Source organism: Myxozyma melibiosi (assembly GCF_037950935.1).
Source record: "Myxozyma melibiosi strain Phaff 52-87 chromosome Unknown BZA70scaffold_5, whole genome shotgun sequence".
Classification (NCBI taxonomy): domain Eukaryota; kingdom Fungi; phylum Ascomycota; class Lipomycetes; order Lipomycetales; family Lipomycetaceae; genus Myxozyma; species Myxozyma melibiosi.
Genome location: NW_027042919.1, coordinates 505,697 through 525,195, shown reverse-complemented (window position 1 = coordinate 525,195; position 19,499 = coordinate 505,697). Strand labels below are relative to the sequence as shown.

At 52.0% G+C, this 19,499-nt stretch overlaps 7 protein-coding genes across 7 annotated transcripts; 3 read left to right on the top strand and 4 right to left on the bottom strand.

Annotated features, from left to right (window-relative positions):
* The first annotated feature begins 470 nt into the window (after positions 1-470).
* Positions 471-2,406, top strand: BZA70DRAFT_160020 (uncharacterized protein). Its single transcript, XM_064909776.1, has one exon. The coding sequence runs from the start codon at positions 842-844 to the stop codon at positions 2,297-2,299; it is 1,458 nt and encodes a 485-aa protein (XP_064768519.1). The 5' UTR covers positions 471-841; the 3' UTR covers positions 2,300-2,406.
* Positions 2,407-3,450: 1,044 nt separating this feature from the next.
* Positions 3,451-3,923, top strand: BZA70DRAFT_238139 (mitochondrial ribosomal protein-like protein subunit L31; the record flags this gene model as incomplete). The annotated part of the gene is made up of 3 exons (XM_064910435.1): positions 3,451-3,500; positions 3,579-3,808; positions 3,871-3,923. The coding sequence occupies 3 exons, from the start codon at positions 3,451-3,453 to the stop codon at positions 3,921-3,923; spliced, it is 333 nt and encodes a 110-aa protein (XP_064768518.1).
* A 518-nt stretch (positions 3,924-4,441) lies between these two features.
* Positions 4,442-6,199, bottom strand: BZA70DRAFT_160016 (uncharacterized protein). The gene is made up of 3 exons (XM_064909775.1): positions 5,695-6,199; positions 5,511-5,624; positions 4,442-5,458 (listed from the first exon to the last, which is right to left on the bottom strand). Exons 1-3 carry the CDS (start codon positions 5,842-5,844, stop codon positions 4,664-4,666), a joined length of 1,059 nt encoding a protein of 352 aa, XP_064768517.1. The 5' UTR covers positions 5,845-6,199; the 3' UTR covers positions 4,442-4,663.
* Positions 6,200-7,744: 1,545 nt separating this feature from the next.
* On the top strand, positions 7,745-9,901 carry BZA70DRAFT_289406 (autophagy protein Atg20; the record flags this gene model as incomplete). Its single annotated transcript, XM_064914108.1, has 6 exons — positions 7,745-8,104; positions 8,170-8,278; positions 8,340-8,497; positions 8,559-9,548; positions 9,617-9,730; positions 9,806-9,901. 6 exons carry the CDS (start codon positions 7,745-7,747, stop codon positions 9,899-9,901), a joined length of 1,827 nt encoding a protein of 608 aa, XP_064768516.1.
* Positions 9,902-11,626: 1,725 nt separating this feature from the next.
* On the bottom strand, positions 11,627-12,823 carry BZA70DRAFT_267321 (uncharacterized protein; the record flags this gene model as incomplete). Its single annotated transcript, XM_064911099.1, has 1 exon — positions 11,627-12,823. The coding sequence occupies one exon, from the start codon at positions 12,821-12,823 to the stop codon at positions 11,627-11,629; it is 1,197 nt and encodes a 398-aa protein (XP_064768515.1).
* Positions 12,824-15,701: 2,878 nt separating this feature from the next.
* Positions 15,702-16,911, bottom strand: BZA70DRAFT_278231 (uncharacterized protein). Its single transcript, XM_064912569.1, has 4 exons — positions 16,735-16,911; positions 16,606-16,677; positions 15,987-16,148; positions 15,702-15,925 (listed from the first exon to the last, which is right to left on the bottom strand). The coding sequence occupies exons 1-4, from the start codon at positions 16,768-16,770 to the stop codon at positions 15,800-15,802; spliced, it is 396 nt and encodes a 131-aa protein (XP_064768514.1). The 5' UTR covers positions 16,771-16,911; the 3' UTR covers positions 15,702-15,799.
* Positions 16,912-19,339, bottom strand: BZA70DRAFT_278230 (major facilitator superfamily-domain-containing protein). Its single transcript, XM_064912568.1, has 2 exons — positions 17,828-19,339; positions 16,912-17,773 (listed from the first exon to the last, which is right to left on the bottom strand). The coding sequence occupies exons 1-2, from the start codon at positions 18,911-18,913 to the stop codon at positions 16,979-16,981; spliced, it is 1,881 nt and encodes a 626-aa protein (XP_064768513.1). The 5' UTR covers positions 18,914-19,339; the 3' UTR covers positions 16,912-16,978.
* Between the last annotated feature and the right edge of the window lie 160 nt (positions 19,340-19,499).

Below are 19,499 nucleotides of genomic sequence, written 5' to 3'. Positions count from 1 at the left end.
GACGAGCAGCTGCGCTCTGTCTCCTGCGCTCTTGTTCTTGAACCAAACAGCTGCTGAATACTCTTTGTTCAGACTCAGATTCTATATGGATATTCAGCATTCAAAAAACCAGCACCCCTCACCTCGCCGCCCCGGCTCGTCCCGCTGTTCGGGAAAACTCGGGTGTTTTGAGCCCCATTAAAAGCAAAGGCGTACTCGCTTGACGACTGTGCTCTGCGGCCTTTCTGACTACGCACAAGCTTACCTTCCTCCGCCTCTGCCTCCTCCTCCTCCTTCTTCCCCACCGACCGCCTCTCCTGCGTCCTCGCCTCTCCTCTCTCAAACCTGCCGGTCTGCACGCGCGCCTCTCGCCGGTCCGCCTGGCTTGAAGACTACAGCCATCTCCCGCGTGCAACTCTTACTACCGCAGTATCGAGGTCTCGACCCCTTCATTCTCTTGCGTCCTCTCCAGCCTCTGCTGCCTCGTACCTAGTCGAGTGTGCAATTCCTTTATTGTCTGTGACTGCGGTTTTTGGAAAGTGTGCGTTTTGTTCCTTGCTGTGTACTTGTCTTGGTCTCCGGGTGCTGTGCTGTATTACGGTGGTTGCCAACAGGCATAAGACCGGATATCGCAAAGTGAGCTGGTGATTTGCGCTTTGGCGAGCGCCAGACTAGAAGCGCTGATTAGACGCGCTCTAGCTACTATTAACTGCTCGCCTTGTCTTTTGCGTTGGATATCAGTCTCATACTTTTCGTCCGGGCAACAGCTAACGATCCCAAACCTCTTAACAGACTCCCAGACCTAAATTAAGCAGCAGCTTTGCTCCTCGCTCCCACCCGCAGCCATTTTCCTTCCCCGGAAATGGGCTCCACACCCGCCATCCTCGGCATGGACGTGGACGACACCAACTTCAGCATTGCCCCGATCGACATCGCAAACGCCGACATTCCAAAGTCAATCCAGCGCCAGCTCGACGATCGTCTCGAGAAGATCCAGCGCGAGATCAAGGCGTACCAAGAGTTCAAGGCCAGAGAGTTTGAGAGCTACAGAAATGATCTCGTGGGCCAGTACCTGCAAAAGAATAAGCAGCAAGAGAAAGATGCCGCGGCTTCCTCCGTCGCTGCGACGGCGACGGCGACGGCGGGCACGAAGCGGCTATCAAGAGCAGACTCTACAATCCAAAGCAGCTTGAAAGGAAACAGCAAACGTCAACGCAATGGCGAGAAGAAAAAAGTCATGTTTAGACTGAACGACGAAATCCCGCCCGTCAGCCCAGACTCTGATTTACTATTGCCTGTCGACGCGGGCTCGGATGACGAAACCAATGTGCAGTATTTCCAGCTGCCGGATAAAATGTCGTTGCTCAACATGAGCGCGGAGATGAGTGACGAGCCTGAGGAGGAGATGATTGAGGATACTACTGAGCTGCAGACAAGTTCTCCTCCTTCTCGGCCGACGGTGGAACAAAGTGGGCTTGCGTCCTCGCTGGGAAGCAGTCACTCGTATGGAAGCCTAGGAGTCAGGTCCTTAGCTCCGGAGCAAACTCTGCCGACAACTTCCGTCTCCCTTTCTACAGACCCGATATCATCCTCGTACCGCGGTGGAATCAGACGAACATCGCAAAACCGCCAGCCGCTCAAGCTACAGCCATCTCCGGTTCGAACACCGTCAGCAGAGCAGATCCGGCGCGAGAGCACGTTCGACGACGACGACGTTTTCGCGCTTGACGAGAATCTTGACTCGCACGGCAACAACAACACTTCGTCGTTTGCTGAGCCGTCGTTCAGGGTGCAGATCGGCAGCCGGTCGACGTCGTTTACTGATAATTTCCATTCTGCATTTGCATCGTCATCTGACGCCCCACAGTCTGGCTGGGTAGGTCACTCGGTCTCGCTCCATACTCCTAATCGCTCTCCGGTCACCGACACATTTCAAATGGATGACGACTTGCCGTTCGACGGCGGCAGCAATGCGCTGTCTATTCCTGTGCCTATGGGCATGCAGTCTGGTTCCCCTGCTTCATCGTACGACGACAACGAAGAAGACACACATGACGTGCCAACCACCCTCAGCGGTTCAGCCTACGGCTCTTCCCTCCCGATCGAGATCGGCACGCCAATGTCCAGCAGCGTCAGACGGTCGTCCAGAGAGCTAGTGGACGACAGCGGCGGCGAAATGGGACTACCCGGCGGCGTGCTCGGCGACGATGAAGAGTATAAGCTCGAAAAGCTCAAGTCGGTCGATAACCCTGACCGACTGAGTTTTTCCCATCGCATAATATGGGAGGAGCATGTTGCCGGCTCGTTGAGGAATAGGTAGTCTGTTTCTTCTATCTTTTCCTTCCTTCTTCTCCTGATGTGTCTAGCTTGCTGGACTAAGGGTTCCATACCGGCATGATATTCTTTCTGACGATTAATGGTGTTCTTTTGCTTTTCTTTGCGTTTTTTAGAGTTTCTCTTTCATTCCATTTCCTTTCTCCTTCTTATTGTTTGGGATTCCCAATTTTGCTCCACGTTACCTGCTACATTTTGTTTTCAACTTTGACAGCCGTTTTTGGTCTTTGTTCGACTTTCTTTTGGGGGGAAATGTATTGCTGGATCAGGTTTTCGGTTCAGTCTCGTTTTGCTGCATGAGACTGAAGTGTTCATTGTTATGTGGGAGAAAGACACGCTCACCAAGGAAAAGAGATGGTACGGAGTAGTTTGGACACTATCCGTTGGAGAAGGAAGGAAGATTTTTGGTTGAAATAGTTGCATGTGTATGGTGGTCGGACTTGACTCTTTGCTTCCTTTTGCTCATCTTTCCTTTCTTTTTCTTTTTCCCCTTTCTATTTCTTCTTTTTTTGTCTTGGTTTTGCTTGCCATATCCGTCCGTTCGTCACACACTCCCTCCTTACTTTGCTCGATCTTGGTACAGCGACATTAATGACTTACCCAGTCATCTTTCTCCCCCTCCTTCTCTTTTTGTATATATATTATCTTGTCAAAAGTGTATTTACCTGGTTTCCTAATACGATCGCGGTTCTCGAGTCCCTCTCTCTATTATATCCTTGCTAGTTAGTTGCCCGCAATAGTAAATCACCACAAACCCCTCGATAACTCACACGCACTCATTTTTCTCTCCATCGCGAATTGGGCATCAAACTTTAAATTGGGGGAAATCTCGGAAAATAGCTGAACGCAACGTTGGTTGAGGTTTTTGAAGAGTACTTTGCCATTTAGTCCGCGACGAGGAAGTGAGATTGATTATCAAAAGTCAGGAATTGGACGGATCTTGGCTTTGTTTGGCTAGGGTATTTGTATAGTTGATTCAACATCTTGTCGGGAAGTTGGAGTATCGAGAATTAAGTCAATATTTTTTTCCCGATTCTTTTCGCATAACGACGACGACGACGACGACTTCTTTCTGTCGCCAAGAAGACGTGAGCAGGATTACGAATCTTTGAGAGAGATAAGCAGAAAAAAAGCACAATGTTTGGACCTTTTAAACCATCAAATGTTTTGTTTGGCGGATTGCTATGGTACGTCCTCTTTTCCCCCTCTCCTCTGCCGAACCTATGCTGTGTGCGAAGGTGCTAAAACTACCACCCCACCACTAGGAAAATCCCATGGCGCATGTCACAGAACCAGAAATACAGACAACGCAGACGTCTACGTGCGGTCGACAACGTGATTGCGACGGTCGACCAGGCGCTGAAAGCAAAGGGGATGACTACAAAATACCTCGAGCGGATGAAGGCCGAGGTGCCGCGCGAGTCGGAGATGCTGCCGAAGGATAAGTACACGATGTTTACGAGGAAGATGAAGGGTTATCGGATTGGATTACATCGTATGTTTTTCCCTTGCTGTGTGGAGGAGAGTATGGGGTTTTTTGCTAACGATTTCGTGCAGGTGTTGATAAGTGGACTCGCCGGACGCTCAGAGTCAACCCCAAGGGTTTCTAATCTCAGTTCCTTCATTTTCTTGCCTTTTGTCTCTGAATTTCTCACAGTTATGGCTATATATGGTATTAGTATAACGTGGCGGGTGGGGAATGTCTGATGAAACCTCCTCTGCTTCAAGGACGTGATTTTGTACATATTTAATTGAATAGCCGAAGCAGAGCAGACTATCATTACTCGGATCTCATTATTAAACCGCCATGAACTAATCAGATTAATGTATACTGTATTTTTACGTCTTTTGTAAACACAAGGACAGGAGAGAATCAAAAGAAACCTATACATGAGCTCGGATCTCATCACCAAACTACCAAGGACTAAGCAGATGAATGTATACTGTATTTCTACGTCTTAAGCAGACACAAGGACAGGAGAGAATCAAAAAAAACCTATACATAAGCACCGTTGCAACCCGAAACAAACGCAAAACAATAAAACGCAAAGAACGTCAGATGGGCGGATAAACCCAGGACAAACAGTATATAAGGGCCTTGCGATTATTGCAAGCGATAGAAACAAAATCAGTAAACTCCCAATGAAATCCCAAACCAAGCATGAATTCGTAGAGCAAACAACTAAAGCATAGAGGAGGATAGAGGTGCGGATTTAACGAAAAACGACGTAATACTTTTATAACTCAAACATCGTCAAAGTCTGTCGGCGAGCATCCAGTGCGTAACCGCTCCATCCATGAAAGTGAAGAAAAAGAAAGGCTTCATAACTAGAAAAGAAATGCATGCGATTTAGGATTTCATCGTCTGTTTCTGAATCAGGTTGCGGTGGTAAGCTGCCACATCGGCTTTGACATCCTCAGAGTATGAAGGAGCAGCAACTTCCTTTTCCGGTTCGGCTTTGCGAAGGTTGATGACCTTGCGATGGCGTCTGACTTTGCCGCTCTTGATGTTGCGTCGTGATCGCATAATGATACTTGACAAATCGTCATCGTCCTTATCCTCTTCGGTATTGTGGCGCTCGACCATCGAGCGACAGATGGCATCCGAAATAGCAGGGGTGTGAAGGCTCAAGGTCTGCTGTGCCTGACCGAGCAAGTTGAGCTGGACCATGTTTGTAGGACTCAGCATAGGCAAGTCAGGGTTGACTTCGGCGAGAGTCACAGGCTTCACCCGCGGTGACGAAGGCGACCCTCCGTTCTTTGCATCTTTCTCTGCACTGGACTTTGCGTTTGTGGCAACGGCTGCGTTTCCATTCGGTGTCCAGCGCTGGCTCAGCTTGTGAATAATAGCGGGTAGCTCCTCGCGGAAGAGAAGCCGGAGCTGGTTTTCGATCTGTGACTGGATGAGGCGAGCGATGGCGGGGATGGAGTCGAAAGTGGATGATGTTTTTATTGATTCGAGAGGGTCGTTGCGGAAAACCAGGGTGGCGCCTTTGGCCTTGGAGAAGACGAGGATGACGATGCCAGATAGCTTGATGTCGGAAAGGGTGATTGTGAGAGGGATCTTGAGCGATGAGTTGGCAGCGAGGAATTTGGGGTTGGTAAATGACGGAGTGAGATGGGAGTAGATGTTGAGAGGGTTTGCCTAGAATAGTCAGCAAGAGAGCTATATTTAATAACTTGTAGCAGATACTTACCTCAATAAGAGTCTGTAGGGTCATGAAAGCGTTGCCGTTGTAAGTCAACTTGAAGACACCGCGAAACCGGTCATCGGCTAGGTCTCCTATTTCGAGGATCTCAAGCTCGGGGGGCTAAAAAGAGGCAGAGAGCCATATTAGCAAACGATCTCATGATATATAAAGCGGACTTGTTGTAACAAACCTTTGTGCCGAAGTTCAAGTCCTTCACTATGATATCATCGACGATGATGGGGGGTTTTGCGCCTTTGTTCAGGGCGTCTGTCAACAGGGAGGTGACCTTCGGGTAGAAGTTGTCTTCCGTAGAAAATGGCCAATTGAACTGAAAAGACATTTGTGCGGTGACGAGGAAGAAGGATTCAGACACGAGGAGCAGACATATATGAGGGTCGGAAGGGCGAACGGTGCGGAAAGAGAAGGAAGGAAGTTCTGGGGGAGGGAAGTGTCGGCTGGATGGATGAGTTTGCCTCCGACGGGACCTGAGACGGGCTGGGTGATGGAGAGGTCGTTAAGAACGCGGAATAAACTGCTGGTGATCGCAGACTGAACAAGAGCTGGCAGACGACCAGTAGCTATATCAGATAAGAGAAGAGGAAGAGGAAGAGGAAGAGGAAGAGGAAGAGTCCGGGGTCGCGTGAGGAGGAGACTCTGCTGGTCGAATTTTCTTCCGCGCACAAATCCCTTAGCGCCCTCGCCTATAGCGTGACCCCTAAAAGAGCACTAGTCCGCATCGGGAAGTCCAGCAACACGTGACAGAGACTACGTACGCCGTGCTCAGACGTACGCTGCGCGAAACCGCCCTGATCTGATTGGCCCTGCGGCCTCAGGCCACGGGAGGTACGCGCTAATCGCATACTTAATCTGTGTACCTCTTTTTGCATCCGAGTGTGCCTCCATCGCGAAGTTCACATCTTCTTCCTCTCTCTTCATCCCAGTCCCGTCGATCACATCAAGTCAAAATGGTGCGTATATGCTGTTATATAGAAGGAGAAGAGCAGCTGGTTTTTGTTACTATCGGACATTTGACTGATTATTCTTGTCGCTGCAGGTTCACCCCATCATCCGCAAGCAGATCTTCTACCAGACCAGCCACAAGGAAATCTGGATGAGAGTAAGAACCGCCCTATATCCATTCTCGTCGTTTATCAACATCCAGTGATATTTTGTGCTTTTTCCGGTGCTGGAAATCTCGTTGATGGATCGATACCCCGCGCTCTACGCGACCAACGACCAAAGACGCGATCTAACAGTTTTTTCTCCTGCTCTAGAATCCCAGAAGCCCTCTCTACATCATCCCCTACTGGATTGCCTTCTGGGGTGGTATGGGCTACTCCACCTACTACCTCGGCAGATTGATTCTCGTACGTTTCCATTCCTGACTCGATACGCGGAGTCAAGTTACTTGACTATAGGTCGCAGAGAGCAAAACTAACGCATGCTTTTATCATCTCTCACAGGGCAAGAAGGCCGATGCTTGATCAACTCCTCCGATTAGAAGCACGTTTGGGATTTCGGTGCTAGCTTGACAACAGCTGCGATATAATCAGATGGATGGAATTAGTCTTCTTTTTTCGTCAGCTGCAGCTCCGGCTCTTCACAGATTGTCGAATTATGGTGGCTAGTTGCAGATAGCGCCTTTTTCCACTTGTCGGTTATTTACAAATTGCATTTTCTATATTATTTCTATCCAGACTTCTATTATATCTCGTATCTCGACGTCTTAACTGCTATCAGCAAATGCTCTCCCGTCATGCCCCTCCTTCCCTCCTCTATCTCTACACTCACCACGCTTACGACGCCCAAACTACAACCCACAGGTCAGGCCACTCTCAGAGCACCTAGATACAGCCTTCCATCACATGCACATAAGCACATCTTAAACAAAGCGTAGAACTAAAGACAATACGACTGTCGGAAACGTGCGGCACAAGTCTCCCAACCCTGCGCAGTTGGTGCCAGTAGTGCGCTGTCAACGGGCCGGTCACCGCCAGGCTCGGTTATGGTGCACCCTAATTGAGCCTGAGCACAGTCATCTGAAGCTCAACTCTGACTCCGCGCCCAACTCGCCTTCGCTGCAGGTTCTATCAGAGCACGTCTTCAGTCTCCTTCTTACTTGCCAGTCATCGCCCTAGTCTGGTGCGTTTGCTCATACAGACTGTGTATCCAGATATTCATCCGTCCGCCTAGCTGCCCGCTGATCTCTGCCTGTGCCTGCTGCATCACTATCTATCATCATGTCTGCCGCTGACGAAGACAACAACCCGTTCGCCAACTCCGACGATCTGGCCACGGACAACCTTCCGACGACAGATCACTTTGCCGTCGTACTTGACTCTGACGGAGAAGCTGCTGTAGTGCCACAGCTGAAGAGCGCGTCCGCGAGCGGGATCTCGTTCCCCAGCTTCAGAGATAGCTACGACACATCGTCATATACCGAGGATGATCCGGCGTCTGCGCCGCCCTCGAACCATTCTTACGCGTCCAGGGTTGAGCAACTGCTGACAGAAAACCCCAATCTCGAGATCCTGATTGTGGATGCGGGAAAGAATCATGAAATTGGTGGGGGGTTCATTGCATACACTATCCGCACCGGCGTACGTCTGTTCTTTCCCGTGATGTCGACTCTGGCGGCTATTAACTCAGGATTGTATCATTATAGGATTTATCTGCTCGTCGTCGGTACTCGGAGTTTGAGAGTTTGCGCAATGCGCTAGTCCGGTTGTTTCCCACTCTGATCGTGCCTCCCATCCCAGAGAAGCATTCTATGTGTAAGCCTGTCATGATATCTCCATCTCGCTGTACAACTACTGACCAAGACAAATTATACAGCCGACTACGCCGCCAAGCCTACAAAGGCGAAAGAGGACTCCAGGATCATCGACCATCGAAGACGGATGCTGGCGGTGTTTCTCAACAGATGTCGTGCGATGAAGCAGATCAGAGAGCACGCAGTATTCCAGAAATTTCTTGATCCGAATGTCAGCTGGGTGAGTGCACAGTCTTAGAGACTTTTTTGATCTCAAGGCTATCGCTAACAAGTGGGTGTAGATTGAGGTACTCAACTCTCCTCCTTTGACCCTGATTCCCAAATACGTCCTGCGCGCGCCGCCGCTCAACACCGCTGCGCCTACTCCCGCCCACGCCTACTTACCGGTTCCGACATCGTCCGCACGTCTGCGAGACGGTGACGAGATGGAGTTTATGCACGCCGAGCTGAACGCCAAGGAGTACGAGATAATCATGTCGAGTGGGATCGAGAAGGTAGACAAGCGGCTGCTACGACGTCTGGGTGATATCGCGGCCGCGCTTGCAGAGCTAGGGGCGCGATACAACGCCTGGAGTCTGAACGAGTCCGGCTCGCTTGCTGCGGCGATTGAAGGAGTTGGGCAGGCGGTGGACGGGACATATATCGCTACCGAGGAACTGATATCGTCGCTCTCGTCGTCGTTCGCGGAGCCCTTGGGCGAGTCTGCGCAATTTGCTGCGGTCGTGCGCTCGGTGCTCAAGTATAGACATCAAAAGGCGCTGCAGTTTGAGATGACGCTGAACTCGCTTGCGCTAAAGCGGAATATCCTCGCCGGTCTGGAGCGCACGGAGATGGAGTCGCAGCGAATCAACGACTACTTGCTGCACCGGGACCTGATTCCCGAGGACGTCGCGAGTCCGATCGCGAGCGTGCCGGATGTGCCGCTGGATTCGGAGGAGATTGCGAATGCGCCGAGCACGGACGCGTACGCGTCTGCTGTGACTGAGGAGGAGGTCGTGAACGGGACAGCGTTGGCGGAAGCAGCGCCGGCGGCGGCGGCGGCGGCTGATGAGAGCGGGACGGTGCTGAGGCCGATGGTGGACGAGGAGTCGTTCCCGCCTACGCATGCGGACTCGACCATGCTCTCGCCTCCGCGGCCGGCGAAGAGGGGGAACGGGTTTAAGTTCCCGGGGATCGGCAAGCTCAGCGACGCGATCCACGGCATCGTCGACGTTGATCCTGAAGCGACGAGAAGGAACAACATCGGCAAGACAAAGGAGGAGATTCATATTGTAAGTCTCTCTTTTAATTGCACGCCTGCTGCAGTTTGGTAATGATTACTAATTATATGAATATGTAGTTCGAGCAGGCTTTGGGCGTGGCTGATTCCGACTTGAAGCAAGCTTCAGAGTCGGTGAAGGCTGATCTGGCGCGGTATCAGAAGACAAAGGAGCAGGATCTGAGGAGAATAATGGTATGTATTTGCTTTGAAGTTGCGGCAATTTTTTAAAAGAGATGAGGTGCTAATCTGAACTGCGTGTGTGTTTAGATCGCATACGCGAAATGCCATGTAGTGTGGGCGCGCAAAAATCTAGAGACATGGGTGGAGGCGAAGCAGAAGATAGAGAAGATCAAGGTGAAGTGATTTCTACATTTATCGAGAGTGGTAATTTCATATGTGTGAATCATCCGTGCTGCTGAAGATTTTGCGGCACACTTAGATCGTCTTTGTCTGGTTTTGGCGCGCGTTCATGTCATGCTATTTTTTTGTTTGTTTTATATACTACAGCAGCAGCTCCTTTCGGTTGACGAAGTCGGTTGAAGTCGATCGAAGTCGACACAGCACACACGCTATCACTCAGATAATTACATACATACAAACATATCACCAGTGTATCAGCTCAGGGTAGTAAGTAGCAAGTATGCTGTGCGCGGGCGTGGGAGGGTAGAGAATAAGCTGCTGTACGATACGATGTTGCGTCGCGCTGTTGCTGTTAGCTTGTTTTGGTAGTGTGTAATATACGTCTGATAAGAACGACTAGAAATTTTTTCTTCTTCTCTCTTTTTTTTTGTAGCTTCGCCGCGGCGAAGGAAAAGAGTATTTAAGGGAGTATCGCATTTCGCCAAGTAGGTGAAGATGCAAAGCGTACTAAGCAGCGGTCCAGGAGGTCTAATATGCACGACGACGGCAGTACCTCAGATAAACATAAGAAATAAAAAAAATAGGCAAAAAAAAAGAGGTAGATTTCACGAAACGAGAAGGAAGGAGTGAAATTTGGAGAAATGAAAGTTGAGGATAGGAAATGGAGGTGGGGATGAGCTCAGTGTCAGTCAGTAGTGCTAGTGTCAGTATTTGATGAAACTCGGATTCGTCTGAGATGGTGTCAGGAACGTGCGCGATGAGTTTACTTTACACTTCCCCCAAAATCAACCGTGTTTATAATCCATAGACTATTCAACTACCTCTATATAACCCCATCTCACTACTCACTCCAGAATCTAAACACAAAAAGAAAGGGGACCTGCATCAAAGCACAAGCTCGAGACAGGGCATCGCCAAGCGAGCGAGCGTGCGGTGCCTGCTCGAAGCATGCTTTAATCGAATTAAAGTGCAATGTAAACCCGACAGAGCATCAATCTAATAACTTTCAAGAAGAGAAAAAACCTCCTTTTAGCTGGTAGTTAATCTGCTGCTAATCTCTGATAATCTAGCAACCTTGCTTCGGGGTAGTTAAGGTAGTAGCTACTTTAATCTAACGAATCTGGAAGTCTAGGTGCCGCTTATAGCGCGTCGCCCGAGATCGCTCTCGATCGAGGCAAGGGAGTCGAGATGATCAGACTTCCGGATGAGGAAGGTGGTTAATCTATCTCGGATATAGTTATTGCACCCGTTTTCGGTTTCGCAGGATGGAGGGGGGTGCAGAGTTAGGAAGTGACGTCCTTGCGTTGGTGTATTTGCTCATGTTGCTATTATACATCATCATCATTACTCTTGCGCTTCATAACATATATACACTCACTCGCTCTCATGCGTACACTTACACTTGTCCGTTCGTAAACCATCCCAATGTGCGTAAAATAAAGAGAGATAGTACACCGACCTGCCCTGCCGACCCGTAGTAACCTGTTGCCTCGTCCGAGGGGATAGAAAGACAGAAAATAGAAAAGAAAAGAAAGAAAAGAAGAAAAGGTATCTATAATACTTACAAGAGAAATACAAAATACAAGATATAAAATAAAGATACAAGCGCACCACCCAAAATAAAAGACATACAGACAAAGACAAAGACAAAGACTCATGCGGAGTACCCACTCAAAACACCAAAAACACAAACCACAAACACAACCAAAAAAACAGCAAAAACAGTATTTACACATCAGCGCCTTGATTCCTGAAATGGTTCAAAATCGCTCGTTCGTTCTCCGTCAGGCGCGGATCATACTCGCGATGGTCGACGGTAGACTCGCTCCCCACGCTGCTGCTCACAGCCGACTCGTCTGCGCGAGCAGGACTTTCGGCCGCGTCGACGTGCAGCGGGATAAAGCAGCTCGCGAGCTCGCGGCCAGGTGGGACAAGCACAGGTGGTGCGGCCGCGGCGGCCAGGGAACCGAGGTGGCCTGCGGGAGGGACGTGGGGAAGCTGGACGCCACGGAGGAGCAGGGCGCCGAGGGAGTATCGCGCTGGCGCGGACGGGGCGAGCACTTTGAGGTCTGAGAAGACGGCGAAGAGGCGCGGGTTGGAGGATTGCAGGTGGATTCGCATTGCCGGGGCTGCTGTCGACGACGAGGAGGGCGCGGGGGAGGGAATGACGTAGTCGTAATATACCTCTGGCGAGCGCACGACGGTGCCTTGCAGCGGCGAGGGACTTAGCGCCGGCGGTCTTGTCGTCGCCAAGTCAAACTCGGGAAGCAAGCAGAGCTGGATCAGCAGCGGCACCTCGCTCGCGGCCTCTTCGACCGGACTGCTATTGTGCGGCACCGACGACGACGTCGTCGTCGTCGTCGTCAGAATCGGACTCGAGCCATCAAACTCCTCCGCAGACTGCCCGCCGCTGCCGGACGACAGCTCAGGCGACGACACGCCGAGCGGGAAGGACTCGCTCGCGTCCTCGCGGAACCGTCTTATGCGCACGACCACGGGACTCGCGAGCAACCCCGATGCAGCGTGAGCTTGCGACTCGGGAAACGCAAAGGAGATTTCGTACCGGAAGGCTTCGAGAAGCGCGATGTCGGACGCGCCGGACGAGCCTGCGGAGCTGCTCATCGAGTGCGCGGGGCTCTCGCTCTCGATGATCTGCTCGCTTGCGATCTGCTCGCTTGCCGCGTCTGCTGTTGATGCAGCACCCGGGTCGGCGGAGGACGTGGAAGAAGACGATGAGGAGGAAGCGGCCTGTGGCGAGGTCTCGCTTTCGCGCAGAGACCGAGTCTGGATGCGCGTGTGCTCGCGCGTCACCTCAGCTTCTTCGGCGGCGGCGGGCGGGATGGCGGAGGTGGATGTGGATGCGTCGAGAAGGGGTATATCAGGATCCAAGGCGTCAGGAGGGCGGGAGCTCTCGCCGCTTGCCATAATGGCTGACGGGCGAGAAGGGGAGGGAGGGAGGGAGAGGGGGAGGGAGGAGGAGGGATGAAAGAGGAAAGAGCTAAATTAACAAGAAGACAAGTTAGCAGAGCAAGATCCGAGGAAAAAGCTTCTTTGGTTTCCTATTTCGCGCACGCGCTCTCGGTCTTCTCTCCCTGTCGAGCTCGTCAGTCTGCTCTGAGTTTGTAGATCAATTAGGCCTGGGTTTGATTGATTGTCGGTGACTGATTGTCGGTGACTGATTGTTGATTAAAATTGATTAATTGGCGTCGGTGTCGTGCGGCGCGGGCTGAAATGAAAATTAGGCGTGCCGACCGTGCGCATGGACGGCAGCGCGCCTGCGAGGTGCAGAGAGGTGGTGATGATGTGAGCAGAGGGAGGGAGGAGTGGTGAAGACGTGAGGACGGCGGGTGGAGGAGAGGAGAGGAGAGGAGAGGAGAGGAAGAGGAGAGGGGCAGGAGGGTAGGGCTGAGGGTAGGAGCGGGGCAGATAACGGTGCTTACGTGGCGGAGAGGTGAGGAGAGAGAGGTGAGGAGGATGAAGAGAGAGGAGGAGGTGAGAAGGGAGGATAGAGAAGGAAGAGGAGGAAGAAGAAAGAGAGAAGAGGAAGAGGGAGCAGGGTCTAAATACACCGCCAACGCCGACGAGGGATCGTATTATTTATGTACACGCGAGAGGCAGTAATAAAAGCGGAATTCGGTGCGGGCGCACAGGACTCGTTCAGAAGAAGGTTGGGTGCGTATGAAGCATGTGTACAGGGCACCACGCGGTACCTCGCCATCGCGACGGGACCCTTTCGATATGCGAGAAAGTCTCTTTTTAGTATAGTAGCTGGCGTATGATGGAGGAGAGAGAGATATTATGCGAGGAGGAGGAGTAGACGCTTGTTTTAGCTGTTGCTGTTTGATATAGACATTACATCAGACAGCAAAGACATGACAAGACATGGACATATATCTGCCAACACACATTCTCTACAAGACTGAGAAGGGGCTGGAGACGAGGAGAACGAGCACCCGGAACATCTCTTTTTTTTCGCATCCGAGCCCGAGCCGACCGAGTGAAGAAGAAGTGAAGACCAAAGGCTTTGTTTGGAGTATTAAATTCTACATTGACAGATTTGTCTCAAACCGATTGATTTCCGGGCCCAGGTCAGAACTGTCACCAGATGACTCTAGAGCAGCACGATATCAGGCACCCCGGTCAGCCACAGACGAGGCCCGGGAAGGAAAAAGAAAGCAGAGGAGGAGAAGAAGACGGAGAAGTAAACTTCGTCGCCGTTCAGGCTAAGCTGGATTGAAAGATAGTGTGCAGCACTAGTCGCTCGCCGCCGTTCTTTGCCTGTTCTCGAGACTCGAATAAACTCTTTTGTCTTGACCCTGTTCTTTAGATTTCACACTCCGCGCGCCGGGACACGAGCAGGCACATGTCAGGCCGAAGTATGACTGACGGTTGTTCTTTTTAGCCAGAGTATCTTGCAGAGAGCTGCTAGTAATCTACAAAGATGAGCATATGTGCAGTATACAGTAACCACGTCTGAGCAAATATCGTCGAGCCGAGCACATAAACACACACACACACACACACACACACACACACCGCCGTCGGCAATCCAGCGACAAAAGCGGTACCTGCACGTCAGACCCAGACTACGCTGATAACCGCAACTCGAGCCGTACCATCGTCGAGCTGGTCAGAGTGGGGCCCGCTCGGCTGCACGTGTTCTTGCGTCGGTCATTTCGTCATTGGCAGCAACCCAGCTGCGGGCGCTCCAACGCGGCGGATTAGGCTGCTGCCTGCGAAGCCCTGCGCTGCTTCTGCCTTGCTTCTGCCTTGCTTCTAGTGCAGAGGGCGGACCAGCGCATGACCTGGAGAGAAGAACACGATGAAGAGTTCTCGTTCTTCGTTCTTGTTGCTTTTATTTCTTATGAATATATGCTCGTTCATTTCCCTCCTCCGAATATGAAGAAGATGAGAGACTCTACTCTGCAAGAGGGCCTGACCGTGCGTCTCGGGGCGGGCCGCGTACACAGGACAGGACAGGTACCCGGTAGACTACACATCCAGCGTACTCACCACTCATAACTCCATCGTAGCTTCTATTCTATCACAAGACAGTTCTGCTATCTCAAGTAGAAGAGGTGATGAACTAGCTATCCACATGAGCAGCGCTGCTCACATGAGCTGCTAACTGCTAATCAGAGAAGGCGGCTGCGCGGTACCAAAGCACCCGCCAGGCCTCGCACGGCATCAACTCGGTCCGGTACCGACGAAGCGGCGTATATGAAGCAGCCCGCGCGCTACTCGTTTTGGCTCTCGAAGAAGCCTCGGAGATGAGCAAAGACGAGCAGAAAAGCAAGAGACTTTTAGCAAAACAAGAGACTAAGCAAAAAGACGCACGGAAAAAGAAAATGAGACCGAGATTTGGCCAAAGTCTAAAAGCTGATGCTTCTTCTTTCCTTTTTCTTGCTTCTTTACAGTTTCTGTCTATGCAAGCCGTATTGCTTTTTCTGGCTTCTCTTCATTGACCGAAGACTTACTTTTTCTTAATCTCACGTCCACGATCTGATACCGTCGGCGTTGTGTTTGTCTTATCACGTCGTAATTCTCAACAGACCGCATTTAATAGTTATCTACATATCTACAAGAACTACAGAACTACACATCTACAATAACTACAATATCTACAATCTCTACTAAACCGCTCTCATTAAACTATCTCTCTCATCTTCAGTATAAATCAGTACAGATACAACCTCAACCACGTGACTTCCGCTTCCGTCCCGGTGACGACAGCGGTGACTTTCTTCCTTTTATTTTTGCACCCAAATCTTGTGCGGTGGCAGATCAGCGGCTTGGATCAGGAACAAACCTGAATCACATGCGCCTGTCACATATATTAACCACCCTCCCTTCTCTTCCCTGACCGATAACCCATATCTCTGAATACACTCACTCACCATGTCAAATAACGACTACTACTCCAAGTCGGAGGCGAACCCCCAGGGTACCTCTGAGCAGACTGACCGCGGCTTCGGCGGCGGCGGGTTCGGTGGTCCCATGGGCGGCGGCGGCGGCGGTGGTGGTTACGTATGATCACCCTCTCTCTCTCTCTCTCTACCTCAGGACACCACCGACTAACAGCTCACAGTACGGCCCCCAGCAACCCCAGCAATCCTACGGCGGCGGCGGCCGTTTCGGCGGCGGCGGATACGGTCCCCAGGGCGGCGGTTACCAAGGCGGAGGGTATGGCCAGAGCGGACCTGGCGGCGGCGGATACTTTGCCCAGGGCCAGCCCCAGTATCAGCAGCAGGTAAGTCCACCACACGCAGATCCCTGTCTCTCTCAGAGTTTTGCCGTCGGGAGGAGTAGGAGGAGGAGTAGGCTTGGTGCGGGCCATGGGACTGTCGTGGGGAGTGTGGAGGTTGGAGATGGGCTTGCGGCGTCGAACGCGCAGATCACTTCGCGAGGTCGGTATTGCTATCTCTGCTGCTAGAAGCATATACCATAGAAGCAGAAGCAGAAGCATTCATCTTACTTCTTGCTCCTCGCTCTTGCTTCTTGCATTTCCTCCCCACCAACCTGCCTCAACGACGACACGATCGTTCATTGTGATTGATGACATGACATCATCGTGCTCAACCTCAAACAACAAGCCGCATCGATCTCCATTATGTCCCTCACCCGCTCCTCCTGCGCCATCCACGTCATTTCCTGCCTATCAATTGAGAGAAGAAAAGCGGGACTTCTTACTGACGTATTCTGAATAGGGCGGTGGTGGTGGCGGCGGTGGTGGATGTTGCCTTGGTCTCTGCGCGGGTCTGGCTGCCTGCTGCTGTGTGGTATGTCTACTCCTCCTCCTTCTCCTCCTGCATCTTCACCACTAATATAGCTTCTAGGACGCATTCTGCTAAATCTTTGTCTTGTATCTGCATTGCCCTCTCGGCTTGTAACAATTAGGTCTTGCTCTAGGAGTTTGGGTTTCCTCTTCTCTTTCTCTTCCTTTTCTTTGGTGAACGATCGTTGTTTCTACCCTCAATGTAGTGTAATATTATCATTTTATTATACATTCAAAATCAGCAAAACACAGTCTAAATGCAATACGCCATAACTAAAATAAAAACCTCTAGAATTCCAAATGCCTCATGAATCCCTCCTATGCTCTTCATCTTGATCTCCACCCGGCGCAGAAACAGACGCGGCCTCAACCTGCCCCGCAGTCTTCTCAACCTCTGCACTCTCCCCCGCCACATCCTCCCCACCCCTCTTTGCTTTCTTCCTGCTACTCTTCATCTGCTGCTCCGCCATCAACACCGCGATCTTCTCCTGATCCGCCGACGCCTCGTCGCCCTGCGTGCCAATCTTGATAAACACCGACAGCACGAGCCCGAGCGCACTGCACCCGACCGCAAAGTAAAACGCGCACCGATAGCCCCGCAGCAGCACCTCGGGCGCCTGATTGTCAATGTCGTTGCCGATCTGCGAGGTCACGATCGCGGTCGAGACCCCCACGCCGATCGAGCTCGCGAGCTGGACGATGACCTGGAAAGTGCCTGCCGCGGTCGACTTTAGCTGCGGCGGCACGCTCGCGAGCGTGACGTGGTTGACGACGTTGAAGGCCACGTCGGCGCCGATCATGACGATGCACAGCGCGGGAAAAGTCATGGCCCAGTACGTGATGTGGATCGGGCGCAGGGCCCACAGCAGCGAGGCGGTCAGGAACGAGACCATCGAGATTTGCATCAGGTACCGGCCGGGGACGCGGTGCAGGTTCGTCGCGATGAAGAGGTTGACGAGGATGCCCATCACTGCCTGCGGGAGCATCGCGGCCGTGGTGCGGATCGCGCTGTAGCCGAGGATGTTTTGGAAGAAGAGGGAGGAGTAGTACATCAGCACGCCTTGGAACACAAGCCATCCACATGTAACCGCCGCCATGCACTACACCACATAAGTTAGCCATCGTTACACATCCAAACAACAAAGAGTACTTACCAAAGCAAACCCGGGAAACTTCCAGATATACATCGGCATAAGCGGCTCGTCCACAAAATTCTCCCAATACACAAACACAACACAGATCAAGACGCCGACGATCAGCAGCACGATAATATACGGCGTCGCCCACCCGTTCGACGCCGCGCTCGACTCCGACAGCGCAAAGACAATACACGTCAGCCCCGCGATCGACAGCCCCGCGCCCGCGAGATCAAGCTTCCTTAACAGCTTCAAACACGTCCGCCAGTCGCGCTCGACGGCGACAAAGTTCGTGCCGCCCGCGGCCTTTACGATTTGATTCGAGAGCTCGTAGAGCATCTTATCCGACGGGACGAGCAGAACTATGAGCGTGCCGACGATCGCGTAGAGAATCGCAAAGAAGAATAGAACAGCGCGCCAGCCGAGGTACTGCGTCGATATACCAGACGCAATCACGCCAAAGACATAACCTACCGGCGCGCCGGCCGCGTAGGTCGCCATCACCCTGTTCTTGCGCTTGCTGGGCGGGTACAGCACGCCGATGATGCCTACTGCTGCAGGAGGGGCGGCCGCGCCGCCGATCGCTTGCAGGCCGCGCAGGACGTCGAATGGGATGTGGGACTTGACGAAGCCCATGATGAGCGAGAGCACGGTGTACCATCCGACAGCGATGACGAGCGTGCGCTTGCGGCCGAGGATGTCTGCGAGCCGCGCCATGAGAAGCAGCATGGATCCCGCGACGAGGGAGTAGGACGTGATTGTCCACGACAGCTGCGAGCCGTCGATGTTGAACGTCATGGCGACGTGGGGCAGCGCGAGTTGCAGCGCGCCCTGGTTGCCTGCGTTCATCATCGGCACGAAGCTGAGGGTGAGCGCGAACACGCACTCTGAAAACAGAGAGCGGAAGACGGGCGGCCGGGCTTCGCGGTCGTCGACGATGAGCCTGTTGACGGAGGCGGCGCCCTGGTCTTCGATTTCTTCCGCGGGCTCGGGTTTGACGATGGTGGTGAGCGGGAGAGGCGCGCCCGCGTCGTCGTCGGCGGCCGCCAGGTCGATAGCGGACAGGGACGCGGCGGCGGACGGGTGCGGATCAGGGGGAGGCATGTGTATCAGCGCAGCATGGCTCTTAGAACCAGAGATGAAAAGAATAGAGGAAGAGAAGAAGAGAAGAAAAACCGAGGATGTGGGGTCCTCGCCCTTCCCTTTCCTTTCCGACTAACTAACTGACTTGGCGGAGGCGACAAAGAAGGTGCGGATGGTCGGTGCGCGCTGTTCGCTGTCGCCAAAATAGCAGTTCGCTTACGAGTTTATTGGCAGGGTTTTATTGTGGATGAAGATGCTCGGCAGTTCCGCGGCAGGTTCCGCGGTCGGTCGGAATTGGGGTGTCTGCTAAAGAGAAGTGATTAGTGGAGTGGGTGGTGTATGTAGTGTTTAGTGTGTAAAGTAGATAATGACAATGACAATGAATACAAATGTACCATTGACTTGGTGATTATTGTGGTGGTAACTGGTGGAAAGGAGATATCAAAGCATTCAAATCAGAAGCTCAATCGCAACGCTAACTGCATCTTCTTATGATTCTGTCCCTGGCAATGACTCGTCTTTATCTACCGACTCAACACCCAATCATATCTTCATCACTCACCAACAATTCCCCTCAAATATCTGTGCGATATACAACTCTCAGCCA

Bases quoted from the DNA above. Each gene is read 5' to 3' on its own strand.
- BZA70DRAFT_160020 (XM_064909776.1), top strand. From the start codon at position 842: ATGGGCTCCACACCCGCCATCCTCGGCATGGACGTGGACGACACCAAC.
- BZA70DRAFT_160016 (XM_064909775.1), bottom strand. From the start codon at position 5,844: ATGTCTTTTCAGTTCAATTGGCCATTTTCTACGGAAGACAACTTCTAC. The intron at 5,625-5,694 runs GTTTGTTACAAC...GCCTCTTTTTAG, and splicing joins ACTTGAACTTCGGCACAAAG to CCCCCCGAGCTTGAGATCCT. The intron at 5,459-5,510 runs GTAAGTATCTGC...TGACTATTCTAG, and splicing joins CCCTACAGACTCTTATTGAG to GCAAACCCTCTCAACATCTA.
- BZA70DRAFT_278231 (XM_064912569.1), bottom strand. From the start codon at position 16,770: ATGCAGATACAAGACAAAGATTTAGCAGAATGCGTC. The intron at 16,678-16,734 runs CTAGAAGCTATA...GAGTAGACATAC, and splicing joins AAGATTTAGCAGAATGCGTC to CACACAGCAGCAGGCAGCCA. The intron at 15,926-15,986 runs CTGTGAGCTGTT...GGGTGATCATAC, and splicing joins TGGGGTTGCTGGGGGCCGTA to GTAACCACCACCGCCGCCGC.
- BZA70DRAFT_278230 (XM_064912568.1), bottom strand. From the start codon at position 18,913: ATGCCTCCCCCTGATCCGCACCCGTCCGCCGCCGCGTCCCTGTCCGCT. The intron at 17,774-17,827 runs GTAAGTACTCTT...TATGTGGTGTAG, and splicing joins AGTTTCCCGGGTTTGCTTTG to TGCATGGCGGCGGTTACATG.